At 49.3% G+C, this 21,754-nt stretch overlaps 1 protein-coding gene across 1 annotated transcript in view; it reads left to right on the top strand.

Moving 5' to 3' along the window:
• Positions 1 to 21,329, top strand: part of ACSBG1 (acyl-CoA synthetase bubblegum family member 1) — a 60,079-nt gene extending 38,750 nt beyond the window's left edge. The window contains exons 3-14 of the mRNA XM_069559683.1: positions 1,518 to 1,738; positions 2,205 to 2,293; positions 2,590 to 2,710; positions 13,213 to 13,293; positions 13,383 to 13,532; positions 13,863 to 14,039; positions 14,944 to 15,125; positions 16,009 to 16,239; positions 17,249 to 17,466; positions 18,505 to 18,644; positions 19,197 to 19,443; positions 20,655 to 21,329. Coding sequence (XP_069415784.1) covers positions 1,518 to 1,738; positions 2,205 to 2,293; positions 2,590 to 2,710; positions 13,213 to 13,293; positions 13,383 to 13,532; positions 13,863 to 14,039; positions 14,944 to 15,125; positions 16,009 to 16,239; positions 17,249 to 17,466; positions 18,505 to 18,644; positions 19,197 to 19,443; positions 20,655 to 20,740 — 1,943 coding nt within the window. The 3' untranslated portion in view covers positions 20,741 to 21,329. The remainder of the gene's footprint in view (positions 1 to 1,517; positions 1,739 to 2,204; positions 2,294 to 2,589; positions 2,711 to 13,212; positions 13,294 to 13,382; positions 13,533 to 13,862; positions 14,040 to 14,943; positions 15,126 to 16,008; positions 16,240 to 17,248; positions 17,467 to 18,504; positions 18,645 to 19,196; positions 19,444 to 20,654) is intronic.
• Positions 21,330 to 21,754: the final 425 nt, after the last annotated feature.

Below are 21,754 nucleotides of genomic sequence, written 5' to 3'. Positions count from 1 at the left end.
GCAGTGGGTAAAGAATCCATCCATCTGCAGTGCAGGAGACACAGGAGACGCGGGTTCAATCCCTGGGTCAGGAAGGTTGCCTGGAGGAGGAAATGGCAACCCACTTCAGTATTCTTTCCTGGAGAATTCCATGCACAAAGGAGCCTGGCGGGCTACAGCCCAAAGGGTCCCAAAGATTCAGACGCGATGGAGCAACTAAGCATGCACGCCCCCTTTTCCCTGATCCTTGGCCTCCACAGGAGGAAGGAGGGGCTCTAATGTCCCAGCCCCAGGGCCTCCACCTCTTTCTGCCAACTTCAGGGTTCCCATGAAACCCTAGAGTATTGAAGGAAGAGACAGGGTCCATCTGCTGGCTGCCTCAGAAGCGTCTGTCATACAGCTCACTGTTGGTCTTGCCTCAAGATGGATGTCCAAGGAAGTGGGGCCTCTCCATCTCACAGCGGGTTGGCCAGCAGGTGGCGCAGTAGCCCCTGTGGTCCTCACTCCCTCACCCATGACTCACCTACGTAGAATGACTGCTCTGGCCCCAGAAGGCAGCCCCATGGACAAGTGTCTAGACCACCCATTCCCTTTGCAAATGATCTGGGAAAAGGGAGGAAGAACAAGGTGTGCATTTATTAGGCACCAGCTACATGCCGAAGCTCTTTCATTCTTTTGACCCTCATAACATCCCTGAGAACTAAATCCTCAGCTTTCCCCTGAGAAAACAGACTCAGAGGTCAAATAGCTCACCCCACATCTCATGGACTAGATGGTAAAGCTCTGTTTCATCTATTGCACTCAGTAAACTTAACGGGTAGATGGTGCCTGGGAGAGTGTCAGGCATGCCTTTCCCACTGTGTGACATGGGGAAAATAACTGAGCCTCGCTGAGCCGCAGCTGCCCCATCTGTAAAAGGGGGCTACCAGACCCATGTTGTGCAGATGAGATTAGATCCCCACTTGAGGGTTTCGCATGGGGCCTGGTCCTGGCAGGGATGAGCAAAGAGATGGTTAGATGATTTTATGGGACTGGGAAATTTTCCAGGCTAGTGATCAGAGCCTGCTGGTTTCCAGTCTCCTCTAGCCCCCTGGAAGTGTTGCTGTTTTTGATGTTTTGGTATTCTGCCATTTGGGTCTGTCCCCAGCCGCTTCTCAGGAGACAGAGGAAGGGTAGAAACCCCAGAGGATCTGAGAGTCCTGCTCTTCTGGGGCAACCCCCACATCCACTGCTGACTGCCCAGCCTCAGGGGGCAAATTCCAGCTGGCATGATGGACCTTAGCAGAAAAATGTCTAGGATCCCCAAGGCCTCCTTCTGCCCTCCCTCTTCACTGCTGCCTCCCTAGAGCCTTGCCCATCCTTCAAGGCCATCAGGCGTCCCCCTCTAGGCAGCCTCCTCGCGAGTGTGCCAGCCCTCGTGGCTCAGTGCTCAAGGCATTGTGGGAACCAGAGGCCTGGGCACTCTGCCCAGGGAAGGAGCAGGGGTCCCCTGGGGACAAGCCCTGGCTGGCACGATGCAAGCTGTGGTCTCCCTGCAGAGGAGGCGCTATGGACGACTCGGGCCGACGGGCGCGTCCGCCTACGCATAGACCCCATCTGCTCGCAGACTCCCCGCACTGTTCATCAGATGTTCTCCGCGACCCTGGAAAAGTATGGGGACCTCAGCGCTATGGGCTTCAAGCGGCAGGGCACGTGGGAACACATCTCCTACACCCAGTACTATCTGCTGGCCCGCAAAGCTGCCAAGGGCTTCCTGAAGGTGAGGAAGCCGCCCAAGGCCTGACCTCTCCGCTCCCCAGCCCTGCCCTTAGTTCTGGCCTTCACAGACTTCCTTCCGGTACCCCACTGGGCAAGCCCTTAGACAGGATCACTGTAAAACCATCCCGTTCATTGAGCTAATGGTCCATTCTGGCCTGGGGCTAAGGGTTTACCTTCACTGGACCCTTACTATATGGCAGGATGTGGCATGAGCTTCTCATTTGTCGTCCCGCTCAAGGGAGGCTGGGAAGCCTGGTGCACTGGGCTGAGGGGTGGGCTCCCTAGGAAGGCCTGGGAGGGTTAGCAAGGGCTATTGAGTGGCTGGTCCCCCAGGGCACACTCTAACCCTGGGAGGTGGTCCCTGAGGTGGGCCGGCAGAGTCCCCTGCTGTCTGGAAGAGGGGTTTGGTGAGAATGAGAGGCCCCTTTCCTGCTGGTTGACCCGGCCTGTCTACCTTTGGCCTGGAGCTCGGCCTGGAGCGGGCCCACAGCGTGGCCATCCTCGCCTTCAACTCCCCGGAGTGGTTCTTCTCAGCAGTGGGCGCAGTCTTCGCAGGGTGAGTGGCTGAGGGAGGGGCAGTCTCCAGTGGGTTGGAGGGGGGCAGAGAGTGAAGAGAGGGTCGTTATCTCTTTTTAGGGGCCCCCAACCCCTCCCCAACATCCCATCTCTTCCCTGGGGCCCTCTCCAGACCCGCTGTTGTCCCCTTCTGCCCAGGGCAGCTGTGTTGAGCTGCCTGGCTGGCCATGGGAGCTCTCTGGGGCCAGGGGCTGTGGGTGTGTTGGGCAGGGGTCGGGGCTGAGGGGGTGGGCTGTTGTACCCGCCCAGACACATATCCTCCTGGGTCTCTGACAGTGGCATCATCACCGGCATCTACACGACCAGCTCCCCTGAGGCCTGCCAGTATATCGCCTATGACTGCCGCGCCAACATCATCGTGGTCGACACACAGAAGCAGCTGGAAAAGATCCTGAAGGTTTGGGGGAAAGGGGGAAGCAGCCACGGGGGTCAGGCTAGGCATCCTCACAGACCTCCACCTTCCCTGCCAGAGTCACCCACCATCCTCAACAGCAACCCTCCCCGGCACATGCACACATCAGCACAGCAGGGCAATGGCCGCTGACTCATTTGTCGGGTCTGAAAACTGAGGCCCAGGAAGCTCAAGGAACATAGCCCTCATCCCCCTCAGCCAGCCGATGGCCCTCCATGGTTTTCCCTTCAGGGAAGGGTTGAGTGCCCTGAGGGTGGTTCAGGGCACTGACACGTGAGCACTCATGTCCGAGTCTTGGTGGGGAATGGGGGTACAGGCTGCCACAGGGTGGGGCTTGGGCCAAGCCAGAGCAAGTGCTGCAGCGCCTCCTAGAGACCCTAGGGCCCAGTAGGAGCTCAAAAGTGCCTCTTGGGGCAGCTGGCACCTTTCTGGAGCACTGATGCCTCCTGGTCCATTTAAGGCCCCTTCCTGACTGACCCTGTCGCATAAGCACCATGCTGGCATTCGGTGACCTGAGGACACCTTTGTGCCCCAGCTGTACCCAACAGCCTGCAAGGCCCTCCATGGCTCCTGGCATCTCAGAGAGGCTTCCTCCGGGTTGACTTGGCCCTGGTTCCGGAGCTGTCACCTGGACCTCAGTGCCCCCCTGCACCTGAGGCCAGGAGGAGTGGTCTCCAGCCTCCTGGGACAGTGGGACCTGGAGCCCTGGACTGGTCAGATTAGATGGCCTCCCTCAGCTCAGGTGGAGAAGGCCTTTTCTGTCTCCACTCCTTTGAACCCCGTGTTTCCAGGGTTCCCTCATTGTGGGAGCCTCTGTTCTATCTGACTCAGATCAATGCTTGAGTTGGGGAGAGGAGGTCTGGGTGCAGAGGAGGGGGTCTGGAGTGAACTGCTCTGAGAGGCTGTGGTGAACCTGGGCCGTGCTTAGCACCCCCTTCCTTGCCCTCCCCAGGCACTCAGGCCCTTCACTTAACAGAATGTCCCAAGTCACTTCAGTTGTGTCTGACTCTCTGCGACACTGTGGATTGTAGCCTGCTGGGCTCCTCTGTCCACGGGAATTCTCCAGTCCAGAATACTACAGTGGGTAGCCTTTCCCTTCTCCGGGGGATCTTCCCAACCCAGGAATCAAACTGGGATCTCTTGCATTGCAGGCGGATTCTTTACCAGCTGAGCCACAAGGGAAGCCCTCACTTAATAGAAAGGTGACAAATATTTAGAGAATAGTGAACAGCAGGGGTGTCCCAGGCCCCTAGGACTCAGTGGGTCCCTGATTCACTCAGGTTTAGATTCTTCGTAGATGCCAGAGGCCCCTGACCCAAGTTTCCCCCAAGGCCAGCTTTCCCGGAGACCCTAGTGTTTAAGATTCCTTGAGAACCAAACTGGCAGGAGCCTCAGCTGCTAAGTAGCAACGGTTAATTCGCCTCCTCAGCCTCGCCCGAGGGAGTCACACGCCCCTCCACTTGGGCACTCAGATCGGGGAGGGTGGTAGAGCCATAAAAACGCCCCATAGGGGTTTCCCTGGTGGCCCAGTGGTTAAGACTCCACGCTTCCACTGCAGGGGGCGCAGGTTCAATCTTTGGTTGAGGAACTAAGACCTCACATGCTGCATGGCCAAAAAAAGAATTTTTTGAATTAAAAAAGCCCCCCCCAATAGATTTTGCCCCCTCCCTCAGGGAGACAACCCCCTCTGCATAGATGGTTGATCTGATCCAAATGCCCTTCCCCTGCCTCATTTACCACTGAAGAAACTGAGGCCCAGGCTTACTGAATCAGAAATGTCCGCCCTAGGCAATCGCTTAAAATTTGTGTTCTGGGACTTTCCAGACAAACATAAATAGAGAGAAGAGTATAGTGGACCTTCATAGAGTGATCATCCAGATTTAATAATCATCAATGGTTTTTCATCAATCAGTAGGAAGTATTTGAAGGCAAATCTCTGATATCACAGCATTTTACCCCCTAAATAGCTCAATATTTATAAAATATAAAACAGTTTCTTCATCACAGCAACTTTATCACCTTTATTTACACTAGTCAAAGAATTCTTTCCTATCATCTAATACCAACAATGTGTTTTTCCAGGCAATTCGTTTGAATCAAGATCTAAACCAGGCCCATGTGTTGCATTTGGTGGTGTCTCTTAAGAGTCTTTTAATTCAAAACAGAGCCCCCACCTTTTGTCCTGTACCATAGACCAGTGCGGTCCAGGACCAGTCACATCACCTGGGAACTTAGTTTCAGAACCCACCCAGACCTATGGATTCTAAACAACAGGGTGTGGGGCCCACGCCTCCTGGTGATTCTGGCACAGGCTCAAATGGAGAGCCTCTGTCATAGACATGCTGCAGAAACTAGGTCAGCCGTCCTGAGCTGTTGTGTAGCTTGTCCCTGTAACCTCCACACTTCCTGTTAGATCACAAGCGTTGATGCCCTTCAGATTAGATGCTAATTGGCAAAAACACCCCATAGGTGGTGCTGTGTACTTCCCATTGCACAGCTTCAAGAGGCACGTGATGTCGGGTAGTACTACTTATACTGATGCTGAATTTCATTCCCTGGATTCAGGGGGCCACCTGATCATCCACTGCGATGTTCCCCATCACTCTCTACTGATGAACTTTGCCTGAATTAATTATTATTGAATACATGAGCCATGGGAAAACACTGGTTTTCTAATTGATCAGTTAGGATTATTTTCCAAAGAAAGAACTTTCTCTCATCACCTGGGGCTCTTTGCTGCCTGAAACACTCTGTTTGTACAAAGTAGATGTGGTAGATAAAAAACTGGCCTATATTGGTGACTGTTCCATGCATAGTTGAATGAATGGGCATTCTTCAGTTTGTTGGGTAGAATAAATCTTCTAGAAATGTTAATAATGTCAACTTGATTGGTATGTTGTTTAACTCATCTATATCCCTGTTAATTTTCTATCTGTTTGTTCTGTTGCTGACAAATACTGAGGGTTGAAATCTCAATTATTATTGTGGATTATTTATTTATCCTTTTAAATCTGGTTTTGCTTTGTGTATTATGAAACTCTATCGTGTATGCACATAGTTATGTTGTTATGTCATCTGGATGACTTAACCCCTCTATCATTAAGAAATGTCCCTCTTTACCTCTGAGAACCATTCTTCCAAAGCTACTTCGTCTTATATTAATATAGCCACTGCAGATTTCTTCTGATCAATGTTTGCATGGTATATATTTTGGCATTGTTTCTCTTTCAACCCACATATGTCCTTATATTTAAAGCAAGTCTCTTTAGACAGCATATAGTTGAGTTATACTTTTTATCTAGTCAGACAAAATTGTCTATAAAACTACCACTTGGTTCTTTCCTATTTGTTCTTTGATCCCATCCATCCCTTGATCCTTTTCTCCTCTCTCATGATTTCTTTTGATTGGAGTTTTTGTTTTTGTTTTATTTTTAAGTATTCCATTCTATGGGTTTCCCTGGTGGCTGAAAATTCTTCAAGCCAGGCTTCAACAGTACGTGAACCATGAACTTCCAGATGTTCAAGCTGGATTTAGAAAAGTCAAAGGAACCAGAGATCAAATTATTAACATCTGTTGGATCATGGAAAAAACAAGAGAGTTCCAGAAAAACATCTATTTCTGCTTTATTGACTATGTCAAAGCCTTTGACTGTGTGGATCACAATAAACTGTGGAAAATTCTGAAAGAGATGGGAATACCAGACCACTGACCTGCCTCTTGAGAAACCTATATGCAGGTCAGGAAGCAGCAGTTAGAACTAGACATGGAACAACAGACTGGTTCCAAACTGGGAAAGGAGTACGTCAAGGCTGTATATTGTCACCCTGCTTATTTAACTTCTATGCAGAGTATATCATGAAAAATGCTGGGCTGGAGGAAGCACAAGCTGGAATCAAGATTGATGGGAGAAGTATCAATCACCTCAGATATGCAGATGACAGCACCCTTATGGCAGAAAGTGAAGAGGAACTAAAAAGCCTCTTGATGAAAGTGAAAGAGGAGAGTGAAAAAGTTGGCTTAAAATTCACCATTCAGAAAACTAACATCATGGCATCTGGTCCCATCACTTCATGGCAAAAAATGGGGAAACAGTGAACACAGTGAGAGACTTTATTTTTGGGGACTCCAAAATCACTGCAGATGGTGATTGCAGCCATGAAGTTAAAAGACACTTGCTCCTTGAAAGAAAAGTTATGACCAACCTAGACAGCATACTAAAAAGCCGAGAGATTACTTTGCCAACAAAGGTCCATCTGGTCATGTATGGATGTGAGAGTTGGACTATAAAGAAAACTGAGCACTGAAGAACTGATGCTTTTGAACTGTGGTGTTGGAGAAGACTCTTGAGAGTCCCTTGGACTGCAAGGAGAGCCAACCAGTTCATCCTAAAGGAGATCAGTCTTGAATATTCATTGGAAGGACTGATGCTGAAGCTGAAACTCCAATACTTTGGCCACCCGATATGAAGAGCTGACTCATTTGAAGAGACCCTGATGCTGGGAAAGATTGAGGGCAGGAGGAGAAGGGGATGACAGAGGATGAGATGGTTGGATGGCATCACCAACTCGATGGACATGAGTTTGAGTAAACTCTGGGAGTTGGTGATGGACAGGGAGGCCGGGCGTGCTGCAGTCCATAGGGCTGCAAAGAGTCTGACACGACTGAATGACTGGTGGCTCAGATGATAAAGAATTTGCCTGCAATGCAACAGATGTGGGTTCAATCCCTGGGTGGGGAAGATCCCCTGGAGAAGGGAATGGCAACCCACTCCAGCATTCTTTTCAGAAAAATTCCATGGACAGAGGAGCCTGGTGGGCTATAGTCTATGGGATCATAAAGAATGGGACATGACTGAGTGGCTGACACTTTCCTTTTCATTCCATTATATCTACTGGCTTCTTAGCTCTCCGTCTAGTGTTTGCTCTAGGGCTTACAATATGCATCTTTAACTCACTGCAGTCTACTTTCAAATACAATTAGAATGTAATATTGTACTACTTTGCATGTAACATCTGAATCTTACAACAGTGTACTTGCATCCCTTTTCCATACTTTGTGCTGTTGTCATTCATGCTTAACTTCTGTGTAAGTTATAACTCCTGCAATGTAGTATTTTATTTACTTACTTATTTATTTATTTGGCTATGTCAGATCTTGTCAGATCACATGGACCACAGCCATACCGTGTGGGGCCACGCAAGACGGACAGGTCATGGTGGAGAGGCCTGACAGAATGTGGTCCACTGGAGAAGGGAATGGCAAAGCACTTCAGTATCCTTGCCTTGAGAACCCCATGAACAGTATGAAAAGGCAAAATGATAGGATACTGAAAGAGGAACTCCCCAGGTCGGTAAGTGCCCAATATGCTACTGGAGATCAGTGCAGAAATAACTCCAAAAAGAATGAAGGGATGGAGCCAAAGCAAAAACAATACCCAGTTGTGGATGCGACTGACGATAGAAACAAGGTCCAATACTGTAAAGAGCAATATTGCATAGGAACCTGGAATGTCAGGTCCATGAATCAAGGCAAATTGGAAGTGGTCAAACAGGAGCTGGCAGAATGAATGTCGACATTCTAGGAATCAGCGAACTAAAATGGACTGGAATGGGTGAATTTAACTCCGATGACTATTATATTTACTACTGCGGGCAGGAATCCCTTAGAAGAAATGGTGTAGCCATCATGGTCAACAAAAGAGTCCGAAATGCAGTACTTGGATGCAATCTCAAAAACAACAGAATGATCTCTGTTGGTTTCCAAGGCAAACCATTCAATATCACAGTAATCCAAGCCTATGCCCCAACCAGTAACCCTGAAAAAGCTGAAGTTGAACGGTTCTATGAAGACCTACAAAACCTTTTAGAACTAACATCCTAAAAAGATGTTCTTTTCATTATAGGGGACTGGAATGGAAAAGTAGGAAGTCAAGAAACACCGGGAGTAACAGGCAAATTGCCCTTGGAGTACGGAATGAAGCAGGGCAGAGGCTAATAGACTTTTGCCAAGAGAACGCACTGGTCATAGCAAACATCGTCTTCCAGCAACACAAGAGAAGACTCTACACATGGACATCACCAGATGGTCAACACCGAAATCAGATTGATTATATTCTTTGCAGCCAAAGATGGAGAAGCTCTATACAGTCAGCAAAAATAAGACTGGGAGCTGACTGTGGCTCAGATCATGAACTCCTTATTGCCAAATTCAGACTTAAATTGAATAAAGTAGGGAAAACCACTAGACCATTCAGGTACGACCTAAATCAAATCCCTTATGATTATACAGTGGAAGTGAGAAATAGATTTAAGGGACTAGATCTGATAGACAGAGTGCCTGATGAACTATGGAATGAGGTTCATGACATTGTACAGGACACAGGGATCAAGACCATCCCCAAGAAAAAGAAATGCAAAAAAGCAAAATGGCTGTCTGAGGAGGCCTTACAAATAGCTGTGAAAAGAAGAGAAGCAAAAAGCAAAGGAGAAAAGAAATGATATAAGCATCTGAATGCAGAGTTCCAAAGAATGCAAGGAGAGATAAGAAAGCCTTCCTTAGAGATCAATGCAAAGAAATAGAGGAAAACAACAGAATGGGAAAGACTAGAGATCTCTTCAAGAAAGTTAGAGATACCATGGGAACATTTCATGCAAAGATGTGCTCGGTAAAGGACAGAAATGGTCTGGACCTAACAGAAGCAGAAGATATTAAGACGAGGTGGCAAGAATACACAAAAGAACTGTACAAAAAAGATCTTCATGACCCAGATAATCACGATGGTGTGATCACTCACCTAGAGCCAGACATCCTGGAATGTGAAGTCAAGTGGGCCTTAGAAAGCATCACTACGAACAAAACTAGTGGAGGTGATGAAATTCCAGTTGAGCTGTTTCAAATCCTGAAAGATGATGCTGTGAAAGTATTACACTCAATATGGCAGCAAATTTGGAAAACTCAGCAGTGGCCACAGGACTGGAAAAGGTCCATTTTCATTCCAATCCCGAAGAAAGGCAATGCCAAAAATGCTCAAACTACCGCACAATTGCACTCATCTCACATGCTAGTAAAGCAATGCTCAAAATTCTCCAAGCCAGGCTTCAGCAATACATGAACCATGAACTTCCAGATGTTCAAGGTGGTTTTAGAAAAGGCAGAGGAACCAGAGATCAATTTGCCAGCATCTGCTGGATCATGGAAAAAGCAAGAGAATTCCAGAAAAACATCTATTTCTGTTTTATTGACTATGCCAAAGCCTTTGACTGTGTGGATCACAATAAACTGTGGAAAATTCTTCAAGAGATGGGAATACCAGAGCACCTGACCTGCCTCTTGAGAAACCTATCTGCAGGTCAGGAAGCAACAGTTAGAACTGGACATGGAACAACAGACTGGTTCCAAATAGGAAAAGAAGTATGTCAAGACTGTATATTGTCACCCTGCTTATTTAACTTCTATGCAGAGTACATCATGAGAAACACTGGGCTGGAAGAAGTACAAGCTGGAACCAAGATTGCCAGGAGAAATATCAATAACCTCAGATATGCAGATGACACCACCCTTATGGCAGAAAGTGAAGAAGAACTAAAAAGCCTCTTGATGAAAGTGAAAGTGGAGAGTGAAAAAGTTGGCTTAAAACTCAACATTCAGAAAACTAAGATCATGCCATCCGGTCCCATCACTTCATGGCAAATAGATGGGGAAACAGTGGACACAGTGAGAGACTTTTTTTTTTTTTTGCTCCAAAATCACTGCAGATGGTGATTGCAGCCATGAAATTAAAAGATGCTTACTCCTTGGAGGAAAAGTTATGACCAACCTAGATAGCATATTCAAAAGCAGAGACATTACTTTGCCAACAAAGGTCCACCTAGTCAAGGCTATGGTTTTTCCAGTGTTCATGTATGGATGTGAGAGTCGGACTGTGAAGAAAGCTGAGCGCTGAAGAATTGATGCTTTTGATGCTTTTGAACTGTGGTGTTGGAGAAGACTCTTGAGAGTCCCTTGGACTGCAAGGAGATCCAATCAGTCCATTCTAAAGGCGATCAGTCCTGAGTGTTCATTGGAAAGACTGATGCTGAAGCTGAATCTCCAATACTTTGGCCACCTGATGCAAAGAGTTGACTCATTGGAAAAGACCCTGATGCTGGGTGGGATTGGGGGCAGGAGGGGAAGGGGACAACAGAGGATGAGATGGCTGGGTGGCATCACTGACTCGATGGACATGAGTTTGAGTGAACTCTGGGAGTTGGTGATGGACAGGGAGGCCTGGCGTGCTGTGATTCATGGGGTCGCAAAGAGTCGGACACGACTGAGCGACTGAACTGAACTGATGTCAGATCTTAGATGCAGCTCTTGGGATCTTCGATCTCCACTGTGGCATGGGAGCTCAACTCTTAGTTTTGACATGTGGGATCTAGTTTCCTGACCAGGGATTAAACCTGAGCCCTCTGCACTGGGAGAACAGAGTCTTAGCCACTGGACCCAGCAGAGAAGTCACTGCAATGTAGTATTTAAATAGTCATGTATCATTCAAAAATTTTTTTAAAGAAAGGGAAGATGTCTTTTTGTCTTACTCACGTATGTGCCATTTCTGGCTCCCTTCATCCCTTCATGTCCTCCCCGAGTTTTCATCTGGTTCATCCTCCTTCCTCCCAAAGAACTTTCTTTAACATTTCTTGGAATACAAGTCCAAGGGCAATGCCTTCTGTCAGCTTCTCATTTTTGCCTTCATTTTTCAAAAGGTATTTTCATTTGGTTTAGAATTCAGGGTTGATGGGGTTTCTTTTTTTTCCCTTTTAGCTTTTTAAAGACTCCATTCCAATGTTTTCTACTTTGCACAACTTCTGATAAATAGTCTATATTTTCTTATCTTTGTTCCTTTCCACATGGTATACCTTGTTTCTCTGACCTTTTAAGATTTTTTCCTTTATCACTGGTTTTCAGCAATTAGATTGTGTCTTGGGATGGTTTTTCTTTGTGCTTATCCTGCTTGGGATTCACTGGGAGTCTTGAGTTGATGGATTTATAGTTTTAATCAAATTTAGAAATTTCTCGGGATTTTTTCAATTAAAAAATCTTTCCTAGGACTCCAATTACAGGTATGTTAGGTTTCTTGGTTTTCTCCCCCATGTTAATTTATTCCAGTTTTTTCCTCTTTTTCAACTTCGTTTTGAAACTTGTGTTTAATGAAGCCTTTCAGGGCAGGTTTACATAGCCTTTCCTCTAAGGCTAATTTAGCCCCATAACTAACACTTGTCACTTCTGAAGTCTGTATTTCATACCTCCTAAGGGCCCCTTCACTCTGGCTGATGGAAACACAGGTATCTCTGGCCCCATACAAGCTCTTGTTTGTCTTCCAGCCCCAGCTATTGATCTTCCTCCAGCATCTGTTCTTCCAGTTTCATGAAGTTTCTCCTGTGCCTGTGTGGATTCAGCTCAGTTCAGTTGCTCAGTCATGTCCGACTCTTTGCGACCCCATGAATCGCAGCACACCAGGCCTCCCTGTCCATCACCAACTCCCGGAGTTCACTCAGACTCACGTCTATCGAGTCAGTGATGCCATCCAGCCATCTCATCCTCTGTTGTCCCCTTCTCCTCCTGCCCCCAATCCCTCCCAGCATCAGAGTCTTTTCCAATGAGTCAACTCTTCGGAAGAGGTGGCCAAAGTATTGGAGTTTCAGCTTCAGCCCCAGTCCTTCTGATGAACACCCAGGACTGATCTCCTTCAGAATGGACTGGTTGGATCTCCTTGCAGTTCAAGGGACTCTCAAGAGTCTTCTCCAACACCACAGTTCAAAAGCATCGATTTTTCGGTGCTCAGCTTTCTTTACAGTCCAAGTCTCACATCCATACATGACTATTGGAAAAACCATAGCCTTGACTAGGCGGACCTTTGTTGGCAAAGTAATGTCTCTGCTTTTGAATATGCTATCTAGGTTGGTCATAACTTTCCTTCTAAGGAGTAAGCGTCTTTTAATTTCATGGCTGCAGTCAATATCCTGCCAAAGACTCAAGAAGACACCTAAAGAAGATTTGTCAAACTCTTTCTCTGCCAGTTCTCTCCTGTCTGGTATTCTATCTCACAAATTCTAGGCACCCCAGCTTTCCTGAACTCTGACCTCTGACACCTCAACTTAGTGAGATAACTGAGTTCTGATTTCCTCTACCCCTTCCTCCGTGCTTCTCTCTTCCATAGCTACACAGTCCTCTGCTCCGTTCAGCCAGGCCCCAGCTTGTCTGGCTTTCCTTTAATAGAAGTCATTCCCTGCCCCCTGTTTATTCCACCTTTGATGCTCCAAAGTTCTCATGATGGGAAATTGGGCGTTAAAGGTGGCAGGTGTCCTGCTGAGTAAAAGGTCAGAGCTGGGAACCAACAACCTTTGCCACAAGGCTCCTGCCAGGCTGGCAGACACCTGGGGATGGGGCTCTTCTTAAGAAGTGCCTTTTATTTTTAATGAAACCCCACTTATTTTCTCTGTCCACACAGATCTGGAAACACCTACCACATCTGAAGGCAGTAGTGATATATAGAGAAGCTCCTCCGACGCGGATGCCCAGCGTGTACACAGTATGCGTAGAGGGGCCTGGGGGGCGGTGGGGACCTGTGTGAGTCCACCCAGCTCACCAGGACTGCCCCCACTCTCCCACCTGGTGCAGATGGAGGAGCTCATGGAGCTCGGGAATGAGGTGCCTGAGGAGGCCCTGGACATCATCATCAACGCCCAGAAGCCTAACCAGTGCTGTACACTGGTCTACACGTCGGGCACTACTGGGAACCCCAAGGGCGTGATGCTGAGTCAGGACAATGTAGGACGGATGCCCAGATGTGTGGGGTGGGCTGAGGGTGGACCTGGGCAATGGCCTTGCCCCAGCGGCCCTCGAGGGGGCTCCTTCAGCCCCTCTGTTCAGGGATCTAAGTACGACGGCTCTTAAGTCTGTGGTCCAGACTGAGCCCAGCAAAGTGGAGGGGGATGGAAGGGCAAGGCCTGGCCCAGAGGGGTTCCTGCAGAGATGCCCAGGAAGGTGTTCAAAGAACACTCCAAAGAAGTACCCCAAGCCCTTAGGGTGGCTCCAGGTGTGGGCACTTCCAGAGCTGACTTGAAGATACTGCCTGGGGCCCATCTGCCCATCCTCCAGATCACATGGACGGCACGGTACGGCAGCCAGGCTGGTGACATCCAACCTTCGGAAATCCAGCAGGAGGTGGTGGTCAGCTACCTGCCACTCAGCCACATCGCCGCCCAGATCTATGACCTGTGGACAGGCATCCAGTGGGGGGCCCAGGTCTGCTTTGCCGAGCCTGATGCTCTGAAGGTCGGTCTGCCTCTCTGCCTGTACGTGTGCCCATGTGTGTGCTTGTGTCTGCGGGCCCTGTGCGAGCATTTGTGAGCCTGCCGGTCCCCTGTGTGTTCACAGCCTAACTCAGATGACCAAACAAGAAGGGAACTCAATGATATTACATAAAGTGAAGTTGAGTCAGAGTGGTTCTGTGGGTCTGCAACACCAGCAAGGACAGGCCACCCTCAGTGTAAGGATGGTCACAGATGACCACAGCCCTGCCCTACATCACGGTCCCATACACTACACCTGTGCTTGGGCTCCTTCTTTTTACCACGAGGAGCACATCCCCAGAAGCCCTCTAGCACTTCTTCCTCCCCCTACGTTGGCCCAAATCATGTCCCACGTCCATTCCTCAACTAGTCACTGCTTGTGTGTGTGCGTGCTAAGTTGCTTTAGTCATGTCTGACTCTTTGCGACCCTATGGACTGTAAACCACCAGGCTCCTCTGTCCTTGGGATTCTCCAGGCAAGAACACTGGAGTGGGTTGCCATGCCCTCCTCCAGGGGATCTTCCCAACTCAGGCACTGAACAGATTTAGCAGATGGGTTCTTTACCACTAGCGCCACCTGGGAAGCCCAGGCACTGCTTAGAGTAATAGGGTGACCATGTCTTAATTAGACTGATAGAAAAATCACTGCCACCAGCACTGGCCACCCTGGCACCTGAGCAACATCAGGGTTCTATTAACAAAGAGGAGCGGGTAAGGGGTGGCTGTTGAGTCCTAGCCAATAGTACGGTTCGTGAGTTGCATGGTGTGCACCTGTGTGAGTGCCTGTGTGCAGGGGGCCTGCACGGGTACATGCTGACTCTGGGGACAGGCCTCCTGGCTCCCAGCTGGCTCTCCACCACAAGCCTGTCTCTCACTGGTGGCAAACAGGGGAGTCTGGTGAACACGCTGCGGGAGGTGGAGCCCACGTCCCACATGGGAGTGCCTCGGGTGTGGGAGAAGATCATGGAGCGGATCCGGGAGGTGGTGGCTCAGTCTGGCTTCATCCGGCGCAAGATGCTGCTCTGGGCCATGTCGGTGACCTTGGAGCAGAACCTCACCTGCCCGAGCAGGTACAGGGGGCCAGGGGACAAGAGGCCTGGGGAGGCAACAGGGCTGGCTCATGACCCCAGGATACAACCTAGGATCTGAGAGGCCAGGCTTATCCTGACCCCTTCGCAGAGGCCCCGTCAGTGGCTGGGCTTGAGCCCTGTTCTCCTCCCAGATCCCACAGGAGACAGTAACCCCATCTTTGCGTTCTGACTGCAAAGACTGACTTGCTCCCTCTGGAGTAGCATGCACCTCCCTGAGAGCAGCTTCTGGCAGTCTCCTGAGGGGACTCTTGACTTCAGAAGGTGGCTCAAGTAGAGGCCACAGTGATGGGGGCTTTTCCAGCCTTCTCAACATCCCAATCTTCCACCCACAGCCTTTTGATTGCTTTTAAATTCTTACCCAGTGCTGTAGGAGGGTCAACAGCATAAATCTGGCCTGTTTCAATTTGGAAATGTTTTCTACCACTAGTGTGTCTGTGAAACTGTATCATGTCACATCCGATGTGTACACGTCTGTACCATTTCATTTGCCTGGATGTGAAAAGTAAATATGTATAAATGACTCATTCAAGGGTTTCAAATGGAATCAGACACGTGTGTTCACGTGTCCATGCATACATCCTTCAAGTGTCTACATGTGCATATTAGTGTGTGTGCACTTTTGTGCATCTGTGTTGTCATACACAGCTGAATCTGTCCTTCTGACTTCTTGCTCAAGAGGTATTTGCACAAAACTACATGGCCAATATTGAAAATATTTAGTGATGGATTCAGCATCAGCACTAATCGATCAGAGTAGATAACTGAAATTGCCATTCAGGGTACCCACTGACCACCCCCCTCCCTTTTAATGCACGTGTGTCCATGTGTTGTCTTCTGTGAGCCATTCTCTCTCTCCCACCAGTGATCTGAAGCCCTTCACAACCCGACTGGCAGATTACCTGGTGCTAGCCAAGGTCCGCCAGGCACTAGGCTTTGCCAAGTGTCAGAAGAACTTCTACGGGGCAGCCCCCATGACTGCGGAGACACAGCACTTCTTCCTGGGCCTCAACATCCGCTTATATGCAGGCTATGGCCTCAGCGAGACCTCAGGCCCCCACTTTATGTCCAGCCCCTACAACTACCGACTCTACAGGTGTGTCCCAGGTTTGGGCACAGATGCTGGCCTGAACATCTTTGCTGATGCCTGTCGGTGCCTATCTGCTGATTAGGACCCTGGGCCCAGATCGCTGGACAATGGATCCCTGAGTGCCAACAGCTCTATCTTGGGCCAAGTCCCTTTGCCAGGCCTGAGTCTTGTGGGGGCGGTCCCTGTGACAGTGTCACATGGGTCTGTGGATATAAACAGCCTTGCAGCTCAGAGGCTCCCTGAGCAGGGTTCTGAGGGAGGAACATCCCTTTGTTCCCTCCCTCCAATAGCATGGGGTGTGTTAGAGGGTGTCCCAGCATTGTTGATGGCCCAGGCTCCAACTGCGTTGGGAGCTGGTGGGGAGGACTGGGCTAGTCCTCTGATGAAGTGGGGAGGCAGTCAGCTCTGGGGAGGCAGTCAGCTCTGGGGAGTTGGCAGTGGGGAGTTGAAAGATTCTCTGTTGTACTTAAATATCTCCCCTCCCTGCCTGCCCATCACAGCACTTGAAGTTATCCCATTAAGATTTTGCCCATTCATTCATTCATTCACCTGAAAACCTTTAACTGGCCCTACCTCTTAGCTATGCTCCTGCTGCTAAGTCATTTCAGTCGTATCCGACTCTGTGTGACCCCATAGACGGCAGCCCACCAGGCTCCGCCCTCCCTGGGATTCTCCAGGCAAGAACACTGGAGTGGGTTGCCATTTCCTTCTCCAATGCAGGAAAGTGAAAAGTGAAAGTGAAGTCGCTCAGTCGTGTCCGACTCTTAGTGACCCCATGGACTGCAGCCTACCAGGCTCCTCCATCCATGGGATTTTCCAGGCAAGAGTACTGGAGTGGGGTGCCATTGCCTTCTCCACTCTTAGCTATGAGGACCCCAAAAATCCCGAGAGGGGACATTCTAGCTGTCGATGAACACTGAGAGGTTGGGGGCCCCAGGGCTCCCTGTAGGGGCTGATCCAGGCCTTGGAGGAAACTACTCTCTCTGACCATGTCTCCTGGCCTTTCTACACCCAGTTCCGGCAAGGTGGTGCCAGGCTGCCGGGTGAAGCTGGTGAATGAGGACGCAGAGGGCATCGGGGAGATCTGCCTGTGGGGCCGCACCATCTTCATGGGCTACCTGAACATGGAGGACAAGACGTGTGAGGCCATCGACACTGAGGGTTGGCTGCACACGGGAGACACGGGCCGCCTGGATGCTGACGGCTTCCTCTATATCACGGGGCGTCTCAAAGGTGAGTGCCACCAGCTGGGTTCAAGGCTGTGGTGGGACATGGAAGCAATTATACTGCCACCACTATTTATACCCACTATAAGTATTGAACTCTTGGTTAATGCCACATGCCTTGCCATCGATGAACACTTGAGAAGTTGGGGACCCCGGGACTCCCTGTGGGGTTGATCCAGGGCTTGGAGGAACCTGCTCCCTCTGACCACACCTCCTGGCCTCTCCACCCCCAGCTGCAGCAAGGTGGTGGGTGCCAAGCTGCCACAGAGCTGAGAGGTAGGGCCAGTTAAAGGTTTTTAGGTGAATGAATGAATGGCCAATGAAAAATAATGAACGAATGACATTGTTTTACTTACTATTGTCTCCTGTGGGGAAGATTCTGCTATTACTCCAACCCAACTAATGAGGACAACCAGAGAGGTTAAGTAATTTGCTCAAGGTCACACAGCTAATAAATGACAAAGCTGGAATTCAAATTCCCTCTGTAAACAAGGCAAGCCTTTCCAGAAAATTGGAGGACGTAATTTTTTGGGGGAGGGAAGGGTGGGGCATGCTCCTCGACTTGCAGGATCTTAGTTCCCCAACCAGAGATTGAACCTGGGCCCCAACAGTGAAAGCACTGAGTCCTAACTACTGAGATGTGAGGGGTAATATTTTGTATTTCTATATGCAAACGTGGATATGATGCCGAGCAGAAAACAAATTAGAAGTAAAATTTAAAATAAAGCATGAAACTTCAAATTTCCCATGAGCAACTTGGCTCCCCCAGGGAAGAAAGCTGGGGACACGTCCGGGGAAGAGGTGCTTTATCTATGTTGCCCAATGCCCGCAGCATCCCTGTGGGAACCCCGCACCTCAATTTCCCAGGGGAAACTGAAGCTAGGTGAATGGGTGAATACCTTTCTGGAAATCATGCAGGCAGGTGTGTGATCGAACCTGGGTCCTTCTGGCCATAGAGGGTCAGCTCTCCAGGCAGAGTCTGGGTGTACTTGTCCTGAGCCCCTGGACTAAAGCCTATGTGGGGGGCCTGGCCTTACCTCCTCAGAGTTAATCATCACGGCTGGCGGGGAAAACGTGCCCCCTGTGCCCATTGAGGAGGCCGTGAAGACGGAGCTGCCGGTCATCAGCAACGCCATGCTGATTGGAGACCAGAGGAAGTTCCTGTCCATGCTGCTCACCTTGAAGGTGTGTCTGGGGGGTGGAGGAAGGAGCAGCAGGTGGCTGGTCTACGGGTCTGGCCTCAGGCAGAAGCAACATTTGGCCAAGACAGTGCGGATGTCACAACCGTATTCTGGAATAAGTAGTCAGTTCTTCCTGTACTACGGGGCAGCCATGGCATACAGGAATACCTTCTGCCCTGTTTTAGAGTTAGTAATGTGCTGTCTTGGTGATCCTGTGTTTTTTAGTACAGTCCAATGTACAAAGTGCTGTAGATACCTCCCAGTTTTATGTCTTGTATCTGATTCTGGGGTAGTAGACGGGCCCAGAGTTGTGGCCCCTGTTTTAAAAGATGATCTCATTGGCTGAGGTCATCTAAATCTCAGTCCTCCCTTCCTTCCACCTGCCCTAAGGGGCTCAAGCAGTCTGAGTAGCATGTGCTATTCATTCTAGAACCATCTCTCTGAAACAGCTCACAGTGATCCACATCCGTGACGATGAGCAGTGAGACCTCCTCCAAGGCCCGGGCACGCGGCCTGTGGAGTGAGGCTTGGTTCTGATCTGTCTCTGGCTTTTCAGTGCACTCTGGACCCTGGCACCTTTGAGCCCACGGATAATCTGACGGAACAAGCTATGGAGTTCTGCCAGAGGGTGGGCAGCAAAGCCACCACGGTATCTGAGGTTGTGGGGAAGAAGGATGAGGCCGTGTATCAGGCCATCGGAGAAGGGATCCAGAGAGTCAACATGAATGCAGCTGCGCGACCCTACCACATCCAGAAGTGGGCCATTCTTGAGAGGGACTTCTCCATTTCAGGCGGAGAGTTGGGTAGGTGTTTTCTTTACACAATTGCAGGGGCTGTGCAGGTGGGCAGAGGCCATGGCAGAGCCTGGGAGGTGCCCACTAGGAAGCAGCCTTGGCAAACCAAAGGTCTCTGATGGCACTTCGGTGACACCTACCTCCTTCCTGTGGGAGGACCTTGACTGCTCAGTGCCTGGGCTTGTGTTTGGGTAGATCCTGTTCAATGTACATGTGCTGGAACTCATTCATTTGAACATACGACATTTAACTTTGCTTTGACTAAGGAATTGTTTTCCTCTGAAAGCACAATGGGACCACCAACCAGACACCAAGGCCCTGTTAGAGTTTGGGCTAGAGTTTCACCTGGCTCCAGGGAGTGAGAACACCATAATCTTTTGTAAAGGCAGCTCATGCAACAGGTAAAGGGATGAAACCCTTCTGGACCAATGGTCCACAGAATCAGAAAAGACCACTTGTGTGGCCTCAGCCGGATGGATGAAGTCGCTCTTGGCTGTAGCATCTTGGGGTGTTCATGACACAGGGCGAGGTGGAAATGGCTTTTTCAGTGAGACTCCCTCCAACCCGTCAAGGCTGAACCCAGAGGCAACTATCTACAGTAATGCTGAGCTGCTATCAAAGACCCTGAGTTTATCTGGCTATCTGGCGCTAACAAATTGAATGTAAGGTCAACCAGAGAGATGTCCTCTCTAAGCAGTTTCTATAAATGGCTTTGATCTTGAAGTCTCCAGTTACACAGCCAAGTGTGAGTTAGCACAAAATGGAATCTAAGCTACTCAAAGCAGAGCCCTTTCAGCCTTTCCTGAGAGGAGAGAACGAAGGCCAAGTGATACAAGGAAGACCTCTTGTAAAGACCATGGCAGAGGCCCTCCCTGGCCAGGTCTTTCCTCTGCCCCCATCACAAGCCGTCAAAGCATAATGTCCAACATCGTATTAGCGATCACTGAAATGCAGGGATGATCTGCCTATTAGTTACGTCATGTAAACTACCCAACTTCCTCTGTATTAGACCAACCCTGGCACAGTGTGGGAAGGAGCCACACAAGGGGTATGACTGCCAGGTACAGGGATCACCATGATGGGCCATTTTGGAGGCCGGCTACTTGTTGGTCTGGCTTAGTTCCAGAGTTATGGAACTTAGTGAGTCTAGAGCTTTACCGCATAACCCTCACAGACATCTCAGAGCCCAGGCCTCACTCATCTCTTCCAATTTCTCTTAGGTCCCACAATGAAACTGAAACGGCTCGCAGTCCTGGAGAAGTACAAAGATGTCATTGAATCCTTTTACCAAGAGCAGAAAAAGTAAGCAGGGGTCATCCCTCCCTGGTTTCTCCTTAAGATGGCAGGCTGAGTGTCTTCCTGACCCCCACGTCCTCTTTGGTCTGGGCACATGGATTTTTGGCAAGTCTCTTAGGTTCTCCAGGTTAGGCACAGTCCTGGTATCTGCCAGGTCTTACACCAACAACAGCTGACAACCCCGAGAAGCTTCATGTGTGGACAGTTTTAAGTAATGCTTTTTGTTCAGGTGACAATGAGATTAGCTCTCCTTCTCAGAACTAAAGGGCTGACAGTTTGGGACCTTAGTTTCAGGTAGATTTAACAGGCTGATAGCTCACTTCACCAGCCAGCTGGAGGTGGACTGAGCGCTGAGGGGAGGGAGGAGAGGGAAGACGGCTTGGGTGAAGTATGCGGCCGGGAAAGCGCTCTGTTGTAACTCCCCTCTCAGCCTGGCCTACTGTGGACTCTCATTGGATGCTGCCACTCCCATCATCCTATTACCAGGCATTCCATCAATGCACACGCCCACTGACTCTGATGCTTAATAAAACTGCTGCTGCCTTTTTGATTGTATTTAATGTGTAACTTGAAATTAAACTTAACAGAACTGTCAACAAGCAGCTGCGTTTGTCAACTGAGCAACAGATGAGTCCAGAGTGGTGGGTATTCAGCCCATAGGACAGTGTGCGATGGGTATACGAGTGACCTTTAGTGCCCTGGAATAAGCAAAGGTGAGGGAGGGGGTCAAGGGGAATGTTCTCATGAAAGCAGTTAACTGGTGCTAGTCTGTCGCCCCTCTGCCCACTCTGAATACTTCGAGCAGCCATCCTTAGTGGCAAGCTGAGCCAAGATGAAACAAGGCATCTAAATGGGTAGACGAAAGCATACAGCTCAATTCGTTTGGGAATTCTTTATTTGTGTAAACCGAAGGGTCACCGATAATTAGCACAATTCAATAAAACAGAAGCAGCAGCAGTTTAAACAAAGTAAAATACACATAAGATTATTTGTCTGGTTACGAGCTTCAAAAAACGACCCAAAC

Source organism: Ovis canadensis, chromosome 18 (assembly GCF_042477335.2).
Source record: "Ovis canadensis isolate MfBH-ARS-UI-01 breed Bighorn chromosome 18, ARS-UI_OviCan_v2, whole genome shotgun sequence".
Classification (NCBI taxonomy): Eukaryota; Metazoa; Chordata; class Mammalia; order Artiodactyla; family Bovidae; genus Ovis; species Ovis canadensis.
Note: the sequence above shows the minus strand (reverse complement) of the source record. Positions and strands in the feature narration are given on the sequence as shown.